Source organism: Myiozetetes cayanensis, unplaced genomic scaffold (assembly GCF_022539395.1).
Source record: "Myiozetetes cayanensis isolate MyiCay16 unplaced genomic scaffold, myiCay2020 scf7, whole genome shotgun sequence".
In the NCBI taxonomy this organism is placed as follows: domain Eukaryota; kingdom Metazoa; phylum Chordata; class Aves; order Passeriformes; family Tyrannidae; genus Myiozetetes; species Myiozetetes cayanensis.
The window spans coordinates 19,350,804-19,368,086 of NW_026087964.1; the positions used below are offsets into that span (position 1 = coordinate 19,350,804).

Here is a 17,283-nt window from a genome sequence, read left to right on the forward strand (position 1 = left end):
TAATAAATCTGTGAGGTCCTTTGCTTCCATGGATTTGTCTCATTTCTTTACTAGTCAGTATTCTTGGTACTTGTAACATTTCCAAATCTTGAGATAGATTATTGCCTGATCCTATGAACTTCAGTGGGAATTCTTTATAAACAAGACCATGTGTATTTAGCCAAAGAAGAGAGCTCAAAAACTAAAAGTGGAAATATCTATGGAGAAAGAGTACCTAAAAGCAGATCTCCCTGAAAGAATAACTTTGTCCAAAATCATCATTGTAATGATCCATTTTTGTCTATAGTGAAGTTAACTGCGAAGGTCTAGGTACCTGAATGTCCTTGTTGCTATGGGCTTATTAAAATAGAGTCATAATAAGAAATAAATAAGGAAAAGACAATGTTTAATAACCTAAGGAGCCTAACGTATGGAGTCTAATCTAAAGGAATCCAGTGTGTCATGCAGGACTCTAATCTAAGGGTTATTTTATTATCAAGAATTTTCCACATCTAACTATGCCAGCATGACACATCTAGAGGATCTTGCCTTACTGTCATAATTAAACATAACATTAATCATGTATGACCACTTAATAAGTGGTTTTCTTGAAATGAAGGACTTAATATTTTTAAGTTTTGTACATACTGTTGTTTAATAAAGGCCCCACGAATGCTAGAAAAGAAGATCAGCGGGAAAGTATTTTGTTAAATAGTCCTGGTGACTAGATTCATAGCTTGCACTGTTCTGACAAAACAAAGTAATATATTTGGCAGGAAATTATTTTTCTTCTTCATTTTTCATCCCATAATATTTCTGATCACTCACATAGCAGTGAGCAGTAAGTGTTAATCTTCTCTTTAGGAGCGATTACTAGAAAATACTAGAAAACTTATAGAATCACGTTATTGTTAGATAGTAGTCTTGATTTACCTATATCTGCATTGTATTACATTTAAAAGTGATGAAGAATTATGCAATGCTCTTGAAGCAAGTTATTGAAGCAGTTCTGTTTATGTGGTCCCTAATTAGGTGCATCAAGACACTAACAATTTTGGATGATGATTTACTTTGAAATGCAAGCCATTTACAACATGCAATAATGAATTAATCAATCTGTGGTTAGCAGAATGAGTGCTGTTGATTTATGTGATGTGCCATTTAGAGCAGGCATGTGTGGCTATAACAGAAGTCCAAGCGACCTTAGACGGCTATTTAATTAGTCCTTTATTGTTTTGCAAATCACAGACGAGGAGGCTGTAAGGGACCTCTTAAGGCCTTCATATCTGTCCACCTGCCTGAAGCAGGAGCAAACATATCTGTGCCATTCCTGACAGATTTTTTAGCTCTTCATGACCCATCTCCAAACCAGTCAAGAAAATACACAGGAAAGCAGACTGTTCAGCATAGTCCTGTGGTGTGTCTTCTGTAACCCTGTAGTAGTGCTTACAGCAGACACACAGTAAGCTCATTAGTCAATAAAAAGGATCAGAAATTAAAAAAAATCCTGAAAATTTCCTTACTTAGAATGAGTTTCAGTAACTTTCAGGAACTGTGTATGTAATTATTCATAAATTTCTCAAATCCAGTTTCTGCCTCTACATCCTTTTACCATGTCAGGAACTCTGTCCGTGTGTTCATGCAAAAGGCAGATTATATAATGCAGTAAATGCCCATAAAGATTTTTTTACCATGGATGTGTGTCCTGCCAGTGGTCTGATGGTTTCAGGTGAAGCTTTTCTGGAAATGAGGCATTTATGAAATGTCTAAGGTTACAGCTCATGTTACATCTTTTTCTTTGGTAGGTTATTTATGAGTGGAAGGAGGAGACTCATTTACAGGATTTCTCTTATTCACCTGGTGATTTATCAGTAAGATTTATTTAATGTCAGTCAATGAATTAAAAATACTTTTGAAAAGACACAGTTCATCGTTTATTCCTCCCTTTTTTTTGGAAAACAGAGATAAAAATGCAAATGATCTCCTTGCACTCCACCTGTTTTAATTAAAAATGTTCTATAATCAACCATGTATAATGCTGTATAATTCTATTAAGCAATCCCACTGCTGGTATATTGTTCCAATGTTAATGCCAGAGTCAGCTCCTCATAGTCATTCTGTAAATTCAGAGTAATTTCAAATAAAATATATTAGATCCCAGTTATGGATTTGGTTGTGTTTAACCGCATATAGGTGTGGAAGGCAAAAGATGACCTTTTTATCTACGTGGCCAAGGGACAAACAACTTTGCAGGCACTTGCAAAGACTGATAGTGTCTGGCAATGCAAGACATGGAAATATAGTCAAGTCCACACTTTCAGTCAGCTTCTACACTTCCCTTGAGAGTATAGCATCACAAAAGGTCTTTATCCTCTTTTAAAGGTAATTATAAATCACTGGATATTATTATCATGAAAATAAGAGGAAAGAGTTGGGAAAGATAGCTAAAAAATTTGAAAGCACTAATCTGGAAGGCAGTCTGTAGTTCATTCACCAATTGATTAAATTGGTATGCCAGTTCTGGAAGATCTCTAAATATTATTTTCTGTATCCCACTTGTGAAAGATATTTGTGAGAAATTAAACTTACTTGTTTCAACTACATCTGCGTCTCAAATAAAGCAAGAGACTAGAACATGTGTTGTTCTTTTTCAATTTCTAACTCCCCAAGATTGTTAAACTGCAAATTACCGTTACCTTTACATATAATCAACAAAATGTGGTTAGCAAGCAGAAGAACCTGGAGCAAGAAAACACTACCTAGTAACATCAAGACACCAGAAAAATATTTGACTGATAAAAACAGATACATTATAGAATTTATTAAAAATGGCCTTTTCAACTGGATTATATAATCTTCACTAAAAATAATGCTTAGATGAATCATTACAATTGGGAAGGGTAAGGGAGAACAGAGATATGATAAATCTTCCTTTATATGTCAATCACTGTTTGCCTCTCAGATATTACATAAACCATCAAAACAACCCAGTTTTGTGAATTATTTGGCCACTTTCAGTGAGTTTTAGCACAGACCCCACCTAGAATTCTCAGTTTTAAAAACTATTGTACCACAGAGCCTGTAAGTGGATGGTAATACCTAGGTAGAAATTGTCTGCCAGTATGTGAAGTAGTCCTGTAAAGAAATCAGCTGAGATTCTCTTCTTTAGGAAAGATGTAGTTCAATTTCTGGCATCCCTCCCTCATGTAGTCTCGTTGTTCTGGGCTTACTGCCCTCTTGCAGCTGCTCTTCTTTGCTGGGGTTGTCATTTAATGTCTCCATCTTTGATAACAGTTTCTACAGCAGCCAAGAGCTATTCTGACTGTGCAGTGATGTTATTTAATAATACTCTCCATTTAGCATCAAGAAAAAATAATCTGTTGCAAGGAAAACTCCTACTGTATTGATGCAAACTTAATGCACTATAGCAAGCAGCACCTCTCACTTCTTCTGTGAGTGTCTCTGTACACCCAAAAGTGTCAGGTTCAAGACTTTTTTCATCTTCTGGCATAAAAGTCTTCAAATCTTTCACTTGAAAAATTTAAGTACCCGTAGAGTAGGCTACATTTATCAGTCATGCTTTTGCAGCTGGCCCAACTGACCAGCAGTTTTGAAGTGACCCAAACCATGGCCATATTCCACTAAGCTTAAGGAGGAATACCACCTGGATTAGAACCCTGTGATTTGTGAACTTAAGTGGAACATTTAGAGAAGGGAAGGGCAACTTTACTGGGGAGTCAGCAGTGCTTGCAGAACCCCTTCCATAGTCTTGCAGTACTGCCAGATGCAAAGTCACATAAGAATGTTTATTGGAATTTCTTCAGAATGAGGTGTATTTAATAGGCCTCCACTGGACTGTATTGTGAAATACATGTATGCTTTTAGTGAGACTGGCTTTCTCGTGGCTTTTTATGGCTCTGCTTTATGCCTTCTCAAAGCCTACAACATACTGCTTCATTCACTTCCAGCACTTGAATCAGCAACTTGTTAGGAGGCCGAATGTCTGTGGCATCCCTTTGCTTTATTGACTGCCACAGCCTCGTTACCTCAAGTGCTTTCATAACATACCCTGGTTGTTTTCTCTTTGGTCTAGTGATGTTGGGAAAAACGTAGTAAAACTACTGCAGTACACACAACTTAAGTGTTAAAAGTATTTTCCATTGTTGTACAGCCTTTTTTCTGCTTTCTAGGAAATTCCATAATTTTTGAAGTGTGAGTTGACACCTCTTAATGAATTAGTAGGATTTTTGCACATAACTTTGTTACTGTCCTGGCCTTTTTTCTGTCTTCTGTTATTCATTTTTGCACAGCTCATTCAGAAATACTCCTTTAGATTTCACAAGAAGTTTTTCTTTCATATTAATTTTGATCATAGTTGCAAATTCTTGTCCTTGTAGGCCTTGTTGTTTTCCAGTGCTTAGTTGTAATAAACTTTGATGTTCTGCAGAGATAATTTTCAGACTTAAATCTGGTGTTTCTAAATGTGCTGTGTCTTCAGTTCCTCCTGTCACATCATTTAATTGTGTGACAGCAATTGTTTGCAAATTGTCATGTTTTCAGGAGCTTTTCCTAGCTGGCTTTATTAACTGAAAGAATTAGACTTTGTTGGATTCTTCCACTTGTGCAGTTTGCAGAGTGCAAAATTCTCCCCCTTTAGAGATTCTGGCTTCAGCCCATGGTGCCACTAAAGCTCCTGCTGTTGCTTGCCATTTGCATGCAGATGCATTTGCATTTGCAGTGTTTGCCACAAATCACAGTCAAAGGACACAAGGATGCCTGGGTACCCTAGCAGCAGTCTAGGGATCATTTGCAGGATTGGAAAAGGATTCTAGGTCAACCTAATTCTTCTCGTTATATTTTAGAACATCTACCAGTAAGGGTTTTGTGTTCCCAAAGGTTATTTAATTAGGACACGTTATGAGATAAAATTCTGCTTCAGTCTTCACCTATAACATAACCACTAGATTTAATGAGTCCATACTGTTTATGTACTGATTGATTTGTTTATGGATTGAAGGATTTCACCCAAACCCTGTGGAAATCAGTAAGGATCAAAAGGTAGGGGTTTCAATATGTGCCATCATCAATATGTTCATTTAAAAATTTGCTGAGATTAATAGATCTTTCCATTAACTTCACAAACTTCTGGATCAGACTCCAAATTTTTTTCATGTAAGCATACTGCACACATAATAGAACTCTCAGAAACCACCATTTGCTTTAAATTGGGAAGACAGTCATGTGATTAATGAAAAATCAAAGCTTGATATTTGGATATAGGATCCACTTTTTCCTTCTGTCATATCATTTCAATACTAATATTTCCCCCAAATTCTGTATTTAACATGGGTCTTGACCCCTCTGATTTTACTAGTCAACTCCTTTTTTTTTAATTGTTTGGGTGTTACTGTTAAACCAATAGGTGGCACTGGTTAATCATAGTAATAGTCAAGGTGCAGGGCATTTTATAAGATGATGGTGTGAAAGCTGGACATTATAATTGTAAAAAAATTACAATTTTAAAAGAAAATACATATTGTATATGTTTGTGTGTGTATTGTATATGCCTTGGTTTAAATTTGTCCTCTTACTGAACTGACAGTAGGGAACATTTCAGAGAAATAGGTTTTAAAATTATGCTTCATTTTAAATCAGATATTGTTTGATTTGGGGCTAAAAAGAATAAATAATTGATGCAACTAGAAGTTTTAGGCTTAAAATTAAGCCCTAAATTTTGAATCCTGCCTCAGATAATTAGGTCTTTTGTTTTGAAAATGTGTTGGTTAAATGTTCTGGTTTAGACCAGAAATTTGCAGTCACATGCTGTCATTTCTTCCCAGTTGAGAGACACATTTCAGACTTGTTTACTATTTTAATATTCTTTTTCATTATTTCATCTGACTTTCATGGTAAGCAACCTTTCTTCTGGGCTGAAATGCTCAGTACACTGTTGTATTTATGTTTTTTTAAGAAATGAGACATAGACTTTCTGCACATCTTGTGAGAGAGCTCCCCCCACAAGGCAGAGTGGGGACACACAGATGTGTACACCACAGTAATGTTGTGGTGTTTTGCTAGTCAGAATTTCTTTGGAGGGTTACAGTCAGTTATGTTGTTTGGCTTAATTAATGAATAGTCTTCAGTCTGCCCAGTTTCTCATTTGCCTTCTAGAGAGCCAGTAGAGACGTGAAAGTTAGCAGTGTTCTTTGAGGAGGGGACACTGGGAGAAGTGACCCAGACCAACCTGTTCCCATTCCCAGCCTACTTCATCTTGGGAAGCTTTGGATGTTTATTCTAATGCTCTCTACTCACTGAAACTCCAAGGGGAAAAAATGCTAACAGTGTCTGTGGAGTTCATTTTCTAGGAAGGCAAAGGTACTAGGGAGCTCAAGTCTTTTTTCCCTTTCTTACCTGGTACATCATTCAAACTCATTGTGAAGTGCTCTGAGATTCTCAGATGAAAGGCACTATAGAAATGCAGATTACTTATTATTATGGTATTATTGTCAGAGACAAGGTTTCCATAATATTTAGGGACATTCTTTACCTACTAGTATTCAAAATTTTTGGTAGCACAGGTAATACACAATGCTCTTGTGCATTATTGGAAAAAAAGGCAGCTTAAAAGGAATAATTCAGTTGAAAGTCATATAAATCAAGAACATACTAGTATTAAGAGGCTTGGCAGCCACTTTCTTACTTGGTACTGCTGCCAAGTAATTTTTAACCTTAGATAATTAAAGTGTAGAAATTCTCACTGCACTTAATAGGCAATGGTTATAAAATATCCACAACTTCTCTGCTCATCCAGGGCTTCCATAATTGCACAAGAGATTCCAGCATTATGAGAGAATATGCTGAGATGGAAGGGACCCACAAGGATCATCAGAGTCCAACCCTTAGCCCTGCACAGGACCATCCCCAAGAGTCACACCATGTGCCCGAGAGTATCATCCAAACCCTTCTTGAACTCTGTCAGGCTTGGTGCTGTGACCACTTCCCTGGGGAGCCTGTTCTCAGTGCTCAACCACCCTCTGGGTGAAGAACCTTTTTCTAATCTCCAGCCTAAACCTCCTCTGACAACTTCTGCCATTCCCTTGGGTCCTGTCACTGCTCACTACATAGAAGAGATCAGTACCTGCCCCTCCTCTTCCCCTCACAAGGAAGTTGTGACTGCAATGAGGTCTCCCCTCAGTCTCCTCTTCTCCAGACTGAACAGACCAATTGACTTCATCTGCTCCTCATGAGGCTTCCCCTCAAGGCCCTTCACCATCTTCATTGCCCTCCTTTGGACACTCTAATAACTGAATACCTTTCTTATATTGTGGTGCCCAAAACTGCATACAATATTCAAGGTGAGGCTGCACTAGTGCAGAGCAGAGAGGGACAATCCCCTCCCTTGCCCATCTGGCAATGCTTTGCCTGATGCCCCCAAGACACGGTTGGCCCTCCTGTCTGCCAGGGCACTGCTGACTCATATTCAACTTGCCATCAACCAGGACCCACAGGTCCCTTTCTAAGGCACTGCTTTCCAGCATCTTAGTCCACAGTCTGTACAAGCATCCCAGATGGCCCCATGCCAGGTGCAGAATCCAGCACTTCCTCTTGTTGAACTTCATATGGTTGGTGATTGCCCAGTCCTCTTATTTGTTGAGGTCTCTCTGCAGGGCCTCCCTGCCTTCGAGGGTGTCAGCAGCTCCTCTCAGTTTTGCATCATCTGCAAACTTGCTTAGTATCCCTTCCAGTCCTGCATCCAAGTCGTTTATGAAGTTATGGAAGAGGGCCTGAGATGGAGCCCTGTGGAACCCCACAAATGACAGGTCACCACTGTTACCCTCCGTGCTCGACTCATGTTAATAAACATACTGGTGTGAATTTTTGCAGGAGACTATGCTAACAGAGAATTAGGCTGAAAGAAGTGAAGACCCTCAGCAAGTGTCTGTCCTGACCCACTGCTGCAAATCACGAGAACACCAACATTGGAGGGGGTGATACAGAAATTTCTTGGGTAACAAGCTGGAGATGAAACATGTAGGCAGCTCTGTGACCCTATATGACATTCATTTCTACAGTGCCTTGAACAGCTGCAAGGGCAGCTTTTTTTTAGTTCTTCTTTTTCTGCCTGGGTTCTTTCAGGTTCAGCTGTCTGCCTCAGCTTGTTATGTCAGTCAATAATTTTCCTGCTGGCTCCTGCAAGCTGGGTAATGCAGCGTTCTTCTGTCAGTCAAACAGTGGCAGGGCAAACACTCTCCCTGCTTAGGATTTTCCTCTGCTTGAGGGCCTCAGCTTGCATCATGCATGGGTGAGGTTACTCACAGGTTACATTTCCGTGAACAGACTGTCAACTTGAAAGTGCTGCTCCTTTGAGAGTGATCGAGTGGGGCTCACGATCCCCACATTGGCACCTCCTGCACAACACAGGATGGGCGAATGAGGCTGAGCAACCTCCTGTTCAGCTGCATCAAACCTTGATTGAGTAAGAGTTGTGTGACTGCAGCCCATGTACATGAAAACAGCCATTCCAAACACTGTGGCTGAACTCAGACTGGTACAACTACCAGCAAGAAGATAAAATATTTGGTCAAAGGACAGAGTAACTGGTGCTTGAAAATGGGCAATTTCCATCAGGCTTACATGATAACTCAGTTCATTTGCATATTCATTTTGAAATTTTCTTTAACAAGGCTACATTCTATGACTTATTTTATCCCAGAGATTAATGTTTGGAAACTCTTTGTAAATACACATCATCTGTTTACTAACACAAGAATGTAAAATGTACTTTCTCTATTAAAATAAGTGAGTAATAGCAGAACAGCTTGGGTTTGAAGGTCAGACTTTGGCATGGAAATAGTTCATGCTGAGAAGCAGCACCATAGCATACCCTGATGGAAACTGGCATTGATTGGACTGAGCTACAAGCCTTCAGAAATCACACTGCACACAAACAGTCATGTTTAAACAGACAGTAGAAAGGATGTAGATGCATATATGACTAATTCAGTTCATCTTCAGCATTATACTGGGGAGTATGGGGAGAAGAAGGGCTGCACTGACATTCTCAGTCAGTTCAAAGTGTAGAAGTGGGCAGGACAGTGTGGCTATGGAATGGCTTAGGAGGCAACAGAGTTAACTCTGAAGATGTGTGTTCAGCAAGTCATTGTCTTGCACAAGACTGTTGGGGTTTGTTTTCATTTAAATACTGGAAAGAAGTTTGGAGTTGGGTTTTTTTTTAAGTTTTGTCTTATGTTTTTGCAGATGTAGTTTCATTTCCACAGTTTATTGTGGACTATCATTTGTATTTCTGAGTATCAGAATTAACATTAGGAGGTGTAGAAAGCTCATCTCACAACTACTGTCTCATTTTGGCTGCTAGAAGAATGTAATTTAGTTAATCCGTTCATCTGCAGCAGCAGCCTGGAAGGTGGAATTTGCCTGTGTGACATTTTTGTTGTTAGGAACTGCCAGCTTCACAGATTTGCTGTCACTTTAAATCAAGTTAGATTATATTTAATTAAAGTAGCTTATCTGCCATCCATACTAATTACTGTAGTTCATCTTAACTATACACACTTGTGTTTCCTTAAAGTTTCACAATTTATTACAAATACAGAAATTCTTAAAATTAATTAATATAAGCACCAGACTCAAATTCCAATTAGATAAGCACATTCCATTAGATGTAAAGGTAGGAATTAAAATACAGGATGGGTATGCTGAGTGTCTTATCTAGAACAGTTCTAGCTGAAGGAATGTTTTATCTATTTCATTTGGAAGATATTACAAATGTAGCACTACTCTTGCAGTGTGTTGTTTCATTTTCTGAACAAGACTCTACACATTATGCTTCAGGGAACAGCACCGTGTTCTATAACTAGAGTTAGCATGGTTCTGCAGTATAAATCCTATGGGCATAAAAGGAAAGTAGCAGAATATGGTTTTATCTGTTGTAAACCTCAGGCAAAATATTTCCCATTTATCATTTAATCATGTTTGCTCTTAAATTCTGCTTTTTTCCCAATATTTCCTTTTTTGTTGTTCCTGCAACTTAGCCTATCCCTAGTAATACTGTTCAGTCTGCTGTCGCATTTAAGTAAATGCAAATAATAACTTTGCATTGTTGCCTCCTCAGTAATGAAGTTGTAGTCATGATTGATTTCCCTTTAAAAAGGCATGAATAATTTTGGTTTATCTCAGTAACTAAGTAGTAAGTTGGTTTTCAGCAGAGTCTATTCTGTTTAATCACGAAGATATGACGCTCTGTGTTTTCATAGACTTGCATGCCAAAATTAAGCTCTGTTGAGGCAAAGTATAGAATATATAGTCTTCTGTCACTGACTGATCTAAGGGTCTCAGCAACTATGAAGTTAAAAAAAGGAAAATATTTCAAATGAAGCCAACAACACAGATAGCTTTTATCACGAGGTACAGCAGCACTGCGCAGTACAGTGACTCCAAACTAGCCCTGAGAAAAGTTGCTTTGGAGCCAAAATAATATTGCTGTGTTGGCACCATGCAACCCTCCAGCTAATTAGCCTTGTTAGCTGTATACTACATTCTGCAAGAAAAGGTTGACTTAGGCACCAAAGTATGAGAGAAAATTAATGACTGTGGATCCTAAGGAGGGAGCAACCCATCCATCCCTCTATTTGCTTATGTACTAACACAGGCAGTCGTGAGAGAGCTGTTTTTTTCACTACATTCCTAAATATTTGTAGGGTATGTCTATTCATCCAGATCTGGAGATGAGGTGAATCTCTTGATCATCACTGTCTAATATACTTTGACTCAAATCATAGAGTGGTCTTGGTGTGCATGCTTTGGGTTCCTTTTGTATGAAAAACAGGAAGATAACTCCAGGAACTCACCTAATGCACTCCAAATGTATGTAAGGGTTGAGCTCAATCCAAAGTAAAATCCCCTTAAAAACATATGGTGCGGACATTACGTCCTTGGCACCAGCTCTTTTACTCTACAGTTTTGCTCCCAGACAGTAGCAAAATCTTCCCAGGCACTGTTCAAGGGCCAGGAATTGGACTCGATGATCCTTGTGAATCCCTTCAAACTCAGCATATTCTGTGATTCTGTGACTAACCTCCCTCCCAAAGTGCTGTCAACAGCAACTGGGTCAACCATGAACCCATCTAGTTGAGTCTTGAAGAACTCCAAGGACAGAGTAGCTTTTCCTAATGTCCAACCTGAACTTCCCAAGCTGTAATATGTTGCCATTGCCTTTGTTGTACTCTCTGACACTGGCTCAGAGAGCTTGGCTCCATCATCTTTGTAAATGCCTTAGAAGTAGTTATAGGCTATGGTTAGGTCCCTCTTACAGTCTTTGCTGGTCTAAACATGCCCAAATCCTCAGTCTCTCCTTGTGGGACATGTGCTTTTGGCTTCCATCTCAGTAGGCTTTCCAGTTTTGTCCCCATCCTCCTGATTTGGATGTTCTGGGCACAGCACTCCTGGTGCAGCCTCTTCAGTGTCAAGAAGGGGAGTGTGATAACCTTGCAAAGGGAGTGAGAAGAGGGGAAGTGAGGCCACACTCATCCAGGAGGGATGAGAAGGATCTCTTACTTGCAGTGTTCAAATTGGATTATAAAAGCTCTGCACTTCAGATTTAGGATCTTGCCTTGAGTGGTATGCAGACAGTCAAAAAAAACCTTGTGATGGAGCAAGGACTAGACAATGCTTCTTGGACCATTGTCTTCAGAACACATAAGCATAGTTAGTACATTCTAAAACATAAACTCATAAATACGTATTATTATATTCTTGCACTTAGAGAGGATGTTTTATGGAAACTACTACATCTTTGACTTTTTCCTCCATCAAAAGTTTGTGAAGGAAGAACTGCTGTAATTCAGATAAACTGAATTAAAATCCTGACTGTATTTTTCAGCCTTTGTGGTATAGCCTTTTTTACCGTAATGAAAATTTCACAAGAAATAATTCTCTGGAGGTGTTCTGGATTGCTTTCTTTTTGTAAAAATTAATGCTAACTATACCACACATTTGTGCAGTATTTCAAAGATATACTTAAATAGTAAGAAGGATGTAATAAATTGAATTACAGTTTTCACCATCTCCTAGAATTTTTCAAAATATAAAACATTATGAATCTGTGACCATGATTCTATGAACAGACCTCTGACTTAGATATATCAGCTGTGTCTCTGATTGTGGCTCTAAAGCACTGTTAGATTTGCGTACATGTCTCTCATTTGCAACAATATGAGAAATGTCAAACCTGTTTTAATCTATTGTTTTGTTTCAGTGCAGTTACACAAATAATTGTTAACTGCAGTAGATGTTCTCCATCATTTGTAAGTTAACACTTCATTTTTCATCACATGGCACTCAGAGCTAGAGTTTTACAACAGTTGTGGTTTATTTTTGAAAATAACTTAGCAACAATACCATCCCTGTTTGATCTCAACTCAGTTGACACTGATTACAATTTAGCAAAATCCATGACATATCTCAGTATTGTTGTGAAAGAGAACAAAATTTATTATCTACACAAGATTTCATTACTAACCAAATTCACTTCACATTTGACAGTATGTGTGAGTGATGTGCTTTACATAAATGTATTTAGATCAACTTAGACAGAACTTAATAATAATTTTGGTGTCATTGCCATCTTGTACTTCATTATCAAAACACATGTCATTTTGCATGATAAGAGTAACATGATATCAGAACTGTGCATTTAGTATTATAGGAGGAATCACCTGGGCCAAAAGATCCTATAAATTATGTTATTAATGATAAGTAATGTTTTTAAGGTACTAGTGGATCAAAGATGGTGAAGAAAGTGACAGTATTTGAAACAATGTAATTAATTCATGTTATCAATTTATTTCTGAGTATTGAGGTCTCTTTCATTTTCAGTATATCTTTGTTCCATGGTGTTCCTTATTCTGTAAAATTCAGCTTTCTGAAAATTAAATAGAAATCAAACTGATAAAGAAATTCTGACTGCTGAATTACGAAATTAATTCAGCTTCACTGTATTGAAATATGCTGCATACTAAGGTGTATATGAAGCACAATTTCCCCAAATACAAACATATGTGTTTTTACATGCATTGTTGCACATGCAAGCATATCCATGTGTTTGTACAATGTACAATTTGGGGATTAAATCCCAGCACTTGATTTTCAGAGCGCTCTCTGTGTGTATGTGTTCAGGGCTCTTTTTTACGGGATAAATCTGTAAGCCTGACTAAAAGAACAGAGTTTATATAAATATTGTTAATACCATCTTTTTCCCCAACACAGATACAATAGCGGAAAGGAGCGCCCTCAGAGAACATGTGTATCCTAAGCTGAGAGAATTCTGCAGGGAAAACTATGGCCTGGAATTTCAGGTAGGTGGTGTTGTCCTGAATCTTACATTACTTTTTCCTGAAATTAACCCTCTTTAGAACAGATAACCTTTTTAAATATCACTGGTAAAATAAAAAATTTCAAAAACTTTATTTCACAGAATCACATGCAGAATGGTTGGGGTTGGAATGGACCACTGGAGGTCATCTAGTCCAAGCCCCCTGCTAAAGCAGGTTGCACAGGATTGCCTCCAGATGGGTTTTGAATATCTCCAAAGAAGGAGATTCCTTGACTTCTTTAGGCAATCTCTTCCAGTGCTCTGTCACTGTCACAGAAAAAAGTTCTTCTTTATATGCAGGTGGAACTTCCTGTATATCAGTTTCTGCCTGTTGCCTCATATCCTGTTGCTTGGCACCACCAAGAAGAGCCTGGCTCCATCCTCGTGACACCCACCTTTATGCTATTTGTATACTTGGATAAGATCCCCTCTCATTCATCTCTTCTAGAGGCTAAACAGGCCTATCTTTCTCAACCTTTGATGTACTTAAATTATTTCACAAGCAGATTTGAGGTAAATTCTGAAGAGATGAAAACGCACAGTTTTACAAAGCAACATTGTATTGGTAGTAAAAGTAATATGGCAACAAATTGATGGCTTTAGCTTTAGAAATTCTCCATTTTAGATATTCAAAGTATATAAGAAGAAATAATTTTACATCTGAATTACTGTCTTGTGCTTCTGGAAACCATACTTAAGTTCCACTGTAATATGGAAAATAATTTAACTAGATGAATACAGAAACTGGATTACCAAAAGGAATTGAATGTGGAACATTTCTATTGTGATTATATACTATGGAATTTGCTTCCTTTAACGTCAGTTGTAACATTCCCATTGCTTCTGTCAGTTCACATTTTCCTTTGTATTGTGAGAGACATAGACCCTTACACATTGTTGGCAAGAGCCAGCTGGTAATAAAGAGAGTTGCATTTGACTTTAAAACACTTGTGTTTTAAGTAACACTGTTAAAGTTACTGGTACTTTAAGTCACTTATATCCTAATTCACAGTCCCTTATATGTCAGCAGGCCTGAAACTGGCTCTCTGCTAAGAGAAACAAATACAGCCTACAATGTTGTAAAAATATTGTTCAGTTTTCCAAAAATTTTGGCTCTACATCCTCAAGCCTTCCTCACATCCTTAGTGACCCCACCCCTAACTCATCTCTCCAGAGTGTAGCTTACTTGGAAACAATTAATGCCTTTTATGCAACATCCTGTTCCTCCCAGTGTATTATTCTTGATGTACATGCAGCTGGTTTTTAATCAAAATAACAAGTTCTTAAATTAGGATATTTGGTTTTAATTCCGTGAGTCACAGTGAAGTTGCTGAATCTGCATGGTGGTAAATTCCAGAGTGATTTTTGATTATGGTTATAAAAGAATTTCATCTGAAGGTCCTAGCTCCTCAGCTGATTGGGAAGTCCCAGCTGCAGTAGTACATGAAAGGAATGGCAAGATATTTAAATAATATTTTTCTTGTATTACTACCTTGTGATATTCATGGAAAATATCAACCCTTTATTTCTCAGTCATCTTTGAGACCTCTCAATGACAGGAGGGAAATATCTATTCCAAGTAGCTCATAATCCACTGAGTTCTTGTGAGAGGAAGCATGTCTTTCTTCAAACAGATTGTAATGCAGTCTCTAGGGGATGAATAATTAAGTTTACTGTAGTTGATATTCATGGTAGCAAATTATTTTATTACACAGTTTCAACACCAGGAGCGTCTTTATGTGATATGAGGTCTGAGAGACAGCTCCACTGACATAGTCCTGAAAACAGCCAGAAAGCTATCACATTTCTGTGGAAGCAAAGTAGGAAAACATACAGAAATTACCAAGGGAAAATAGTAAAGCCTTTTGAAAGAGGCTCTGAGGTAGACTTTAGCAAAACATATTTTTTGCCTATGCCAATCCTGATAAGACAAGTTTCTGAGGTTAGCATGAAAAATCAAGACTACAGCTCCTAGTGCAGTGGCATCAATAAAGTATTATGTACTTTTCAGTTAAAGGGATAAATTTATATTTCTCTGTACAGAGCAGAACACATAACTTTTAATCCTGATATGTAATCTTCTGCTGACCAAATGAGAACTACCTTGTGTGTCACTACCACAAAATGCACTATTCAGGACTCCCTCCACCTGATAAATCATGACCCAAATGAAATGCATTTGAGTACCTGCATTACTCCAGCTTCTGGTGAGTCATCTGGGTGCACTCAAAAGTGTTTTAGTTGTTGCAAAGCATGTGATCTGTCAGGCATCATCAATTTGGTAGGAGAACATAATCACCATATGTGTAGAAGCAGAACTGACTGTATTTAGTCACACTCTGAATTTGTTTGCTCAATGGACTTTTCATTGAATCAGAAAATATCTCTGAAAAAAACAGTATTGGTGAAGACAGAAAGCAAAGCCATCTGAGTAAAAGACTTCCAGAGTGCATGGTGGTTTTGAGCTGAAATACAGTATTTTTATAGGGGAGGATGGAGAGGTTAAAGAAAGTGATTGTAATTGAAAATTTTGGGAAGATAACTAACCATAGTTAATTAGCAGCATGCTCTTTTCTTCTTCAGAACAATTAACTTTTTCAACTAATTTTCACCAGGAGATATATATCCTAGAAGGAAAGTGGAATTTGTCATCAATGAAAATTTTTAGTGCCTTTTTTAAGCTCTTGGAAGTGATAAAATTATTTCATCTCCTTAGAAAAATCTGTGAAACTGTAAGATTGCTTGGACAAAAGCTAAAGTAAGGAAAATGAAATGCTGAATTATGAACAAAAACTCTCTGTTAGGTGACTAGTATGGAACTGAACTAGACCAGTGTCAGTCCACTGTGTGTAAGTAGCTCTTGCAGAGGGCACTGGTTGTCATATCACCTTGGCAGCCTTGCTGAAAGTTAGTGTGGGGTTTCGTCATACTGTTTTTTCCAGTGTGAGTAAAAATATGCTTCAACGTCAGATGTAGTGGTCTCCCTGTTCCATTTCTTTAATTTAGTAAACCCTATTTATTTTAGTTAGTATAAAGAATAACTGATGAGACCTTATCTTCAAACTTCGAGGTTTGATGGGTTAAATATTTACTCTTGCGGAGCAAAATTGTAACACATTAAGATACTATGTGCCAGAATTGTTTACCCCATCAAAATAGCACATAGAAGACAGCTGCTGAGCCCATACAATATCTGGTATTCCAGGGAATTTCCTCTTCACATTTACAGAATTAAAGTGATTTCTGAAAAGTTAATTAAAATAGAAATTGCCTTTCTGTTTCAGAAGAACTTGAACCACAAAATAAATTAATTCAACCAGTAATTCACATATTTTTGACTGTATGCTAAGATCTGTATGTGAAGGATTTTATGACTAGCACATTTTAGCTTTATCATACATCATGCAAGTAATCAGGCAGATGAATGCAATATGAAGTTCAATAATAAAGTTTTATTGATAAATTACAGAAAAGAGAGAGGAAGAAAGTAACACCTTTTTCCTAATGAGACCAAAAGACAAAGAAATCAGTGCAAATGAGGGAAATAGGAGGGCTGTTTGAAATGCAGTTTTGTACTGCAGAAAATGCATGTTCCAGCAGAATTTTGGAACACAGTTTCTGTAAAAAATAAAGATACTGAGTGTATTTCTTGGCAGTGTAAGCTGCAATGCACTCCATACCTTGGGTTTTTTCACTCCTCATCAGTCACACAAGACACTACCTCTTGGGTTTAGCAACGTGTCTGCTCCAGCAAACACTGAGGAGCACCCCAAACTTCTGGCAGAAATAACTAACAAGACAGTTGGCAGTGAAATTATACATAGGCATAAATAGGTGTACGATTTGATCTTAAACCTTGGTGTTTATTGGTATACTTCCAAGAAGATTAACCAGCTGTAAACTGATGAATATTA

The 17,283-nt window shown here is 37.7% G+C and overlaps 1 protein-coding gene across 1 annotated transcript in view; it reads left to right on the forward strand.

The window, feature by feature from the left end:
- The window catches only part of NWD2 (NACHT and WD repeat domain containing 2), a 51,571-nt gene that overhangs the window by 8,271 nt on the left and 26,017 nt on the right, over positions 1–17,283 (forward strand). The window contains exon 2 of the mRNA XM_050337776.1: positions 13,264–13,352. Within this exon, the coding sequence (XP_050193733.1) occupies positions 13,264–13,352 (89 nt within the window). The remainder of the gene's footprint in view (positions 1–13,263; positions 13,353–17,283) is intronic.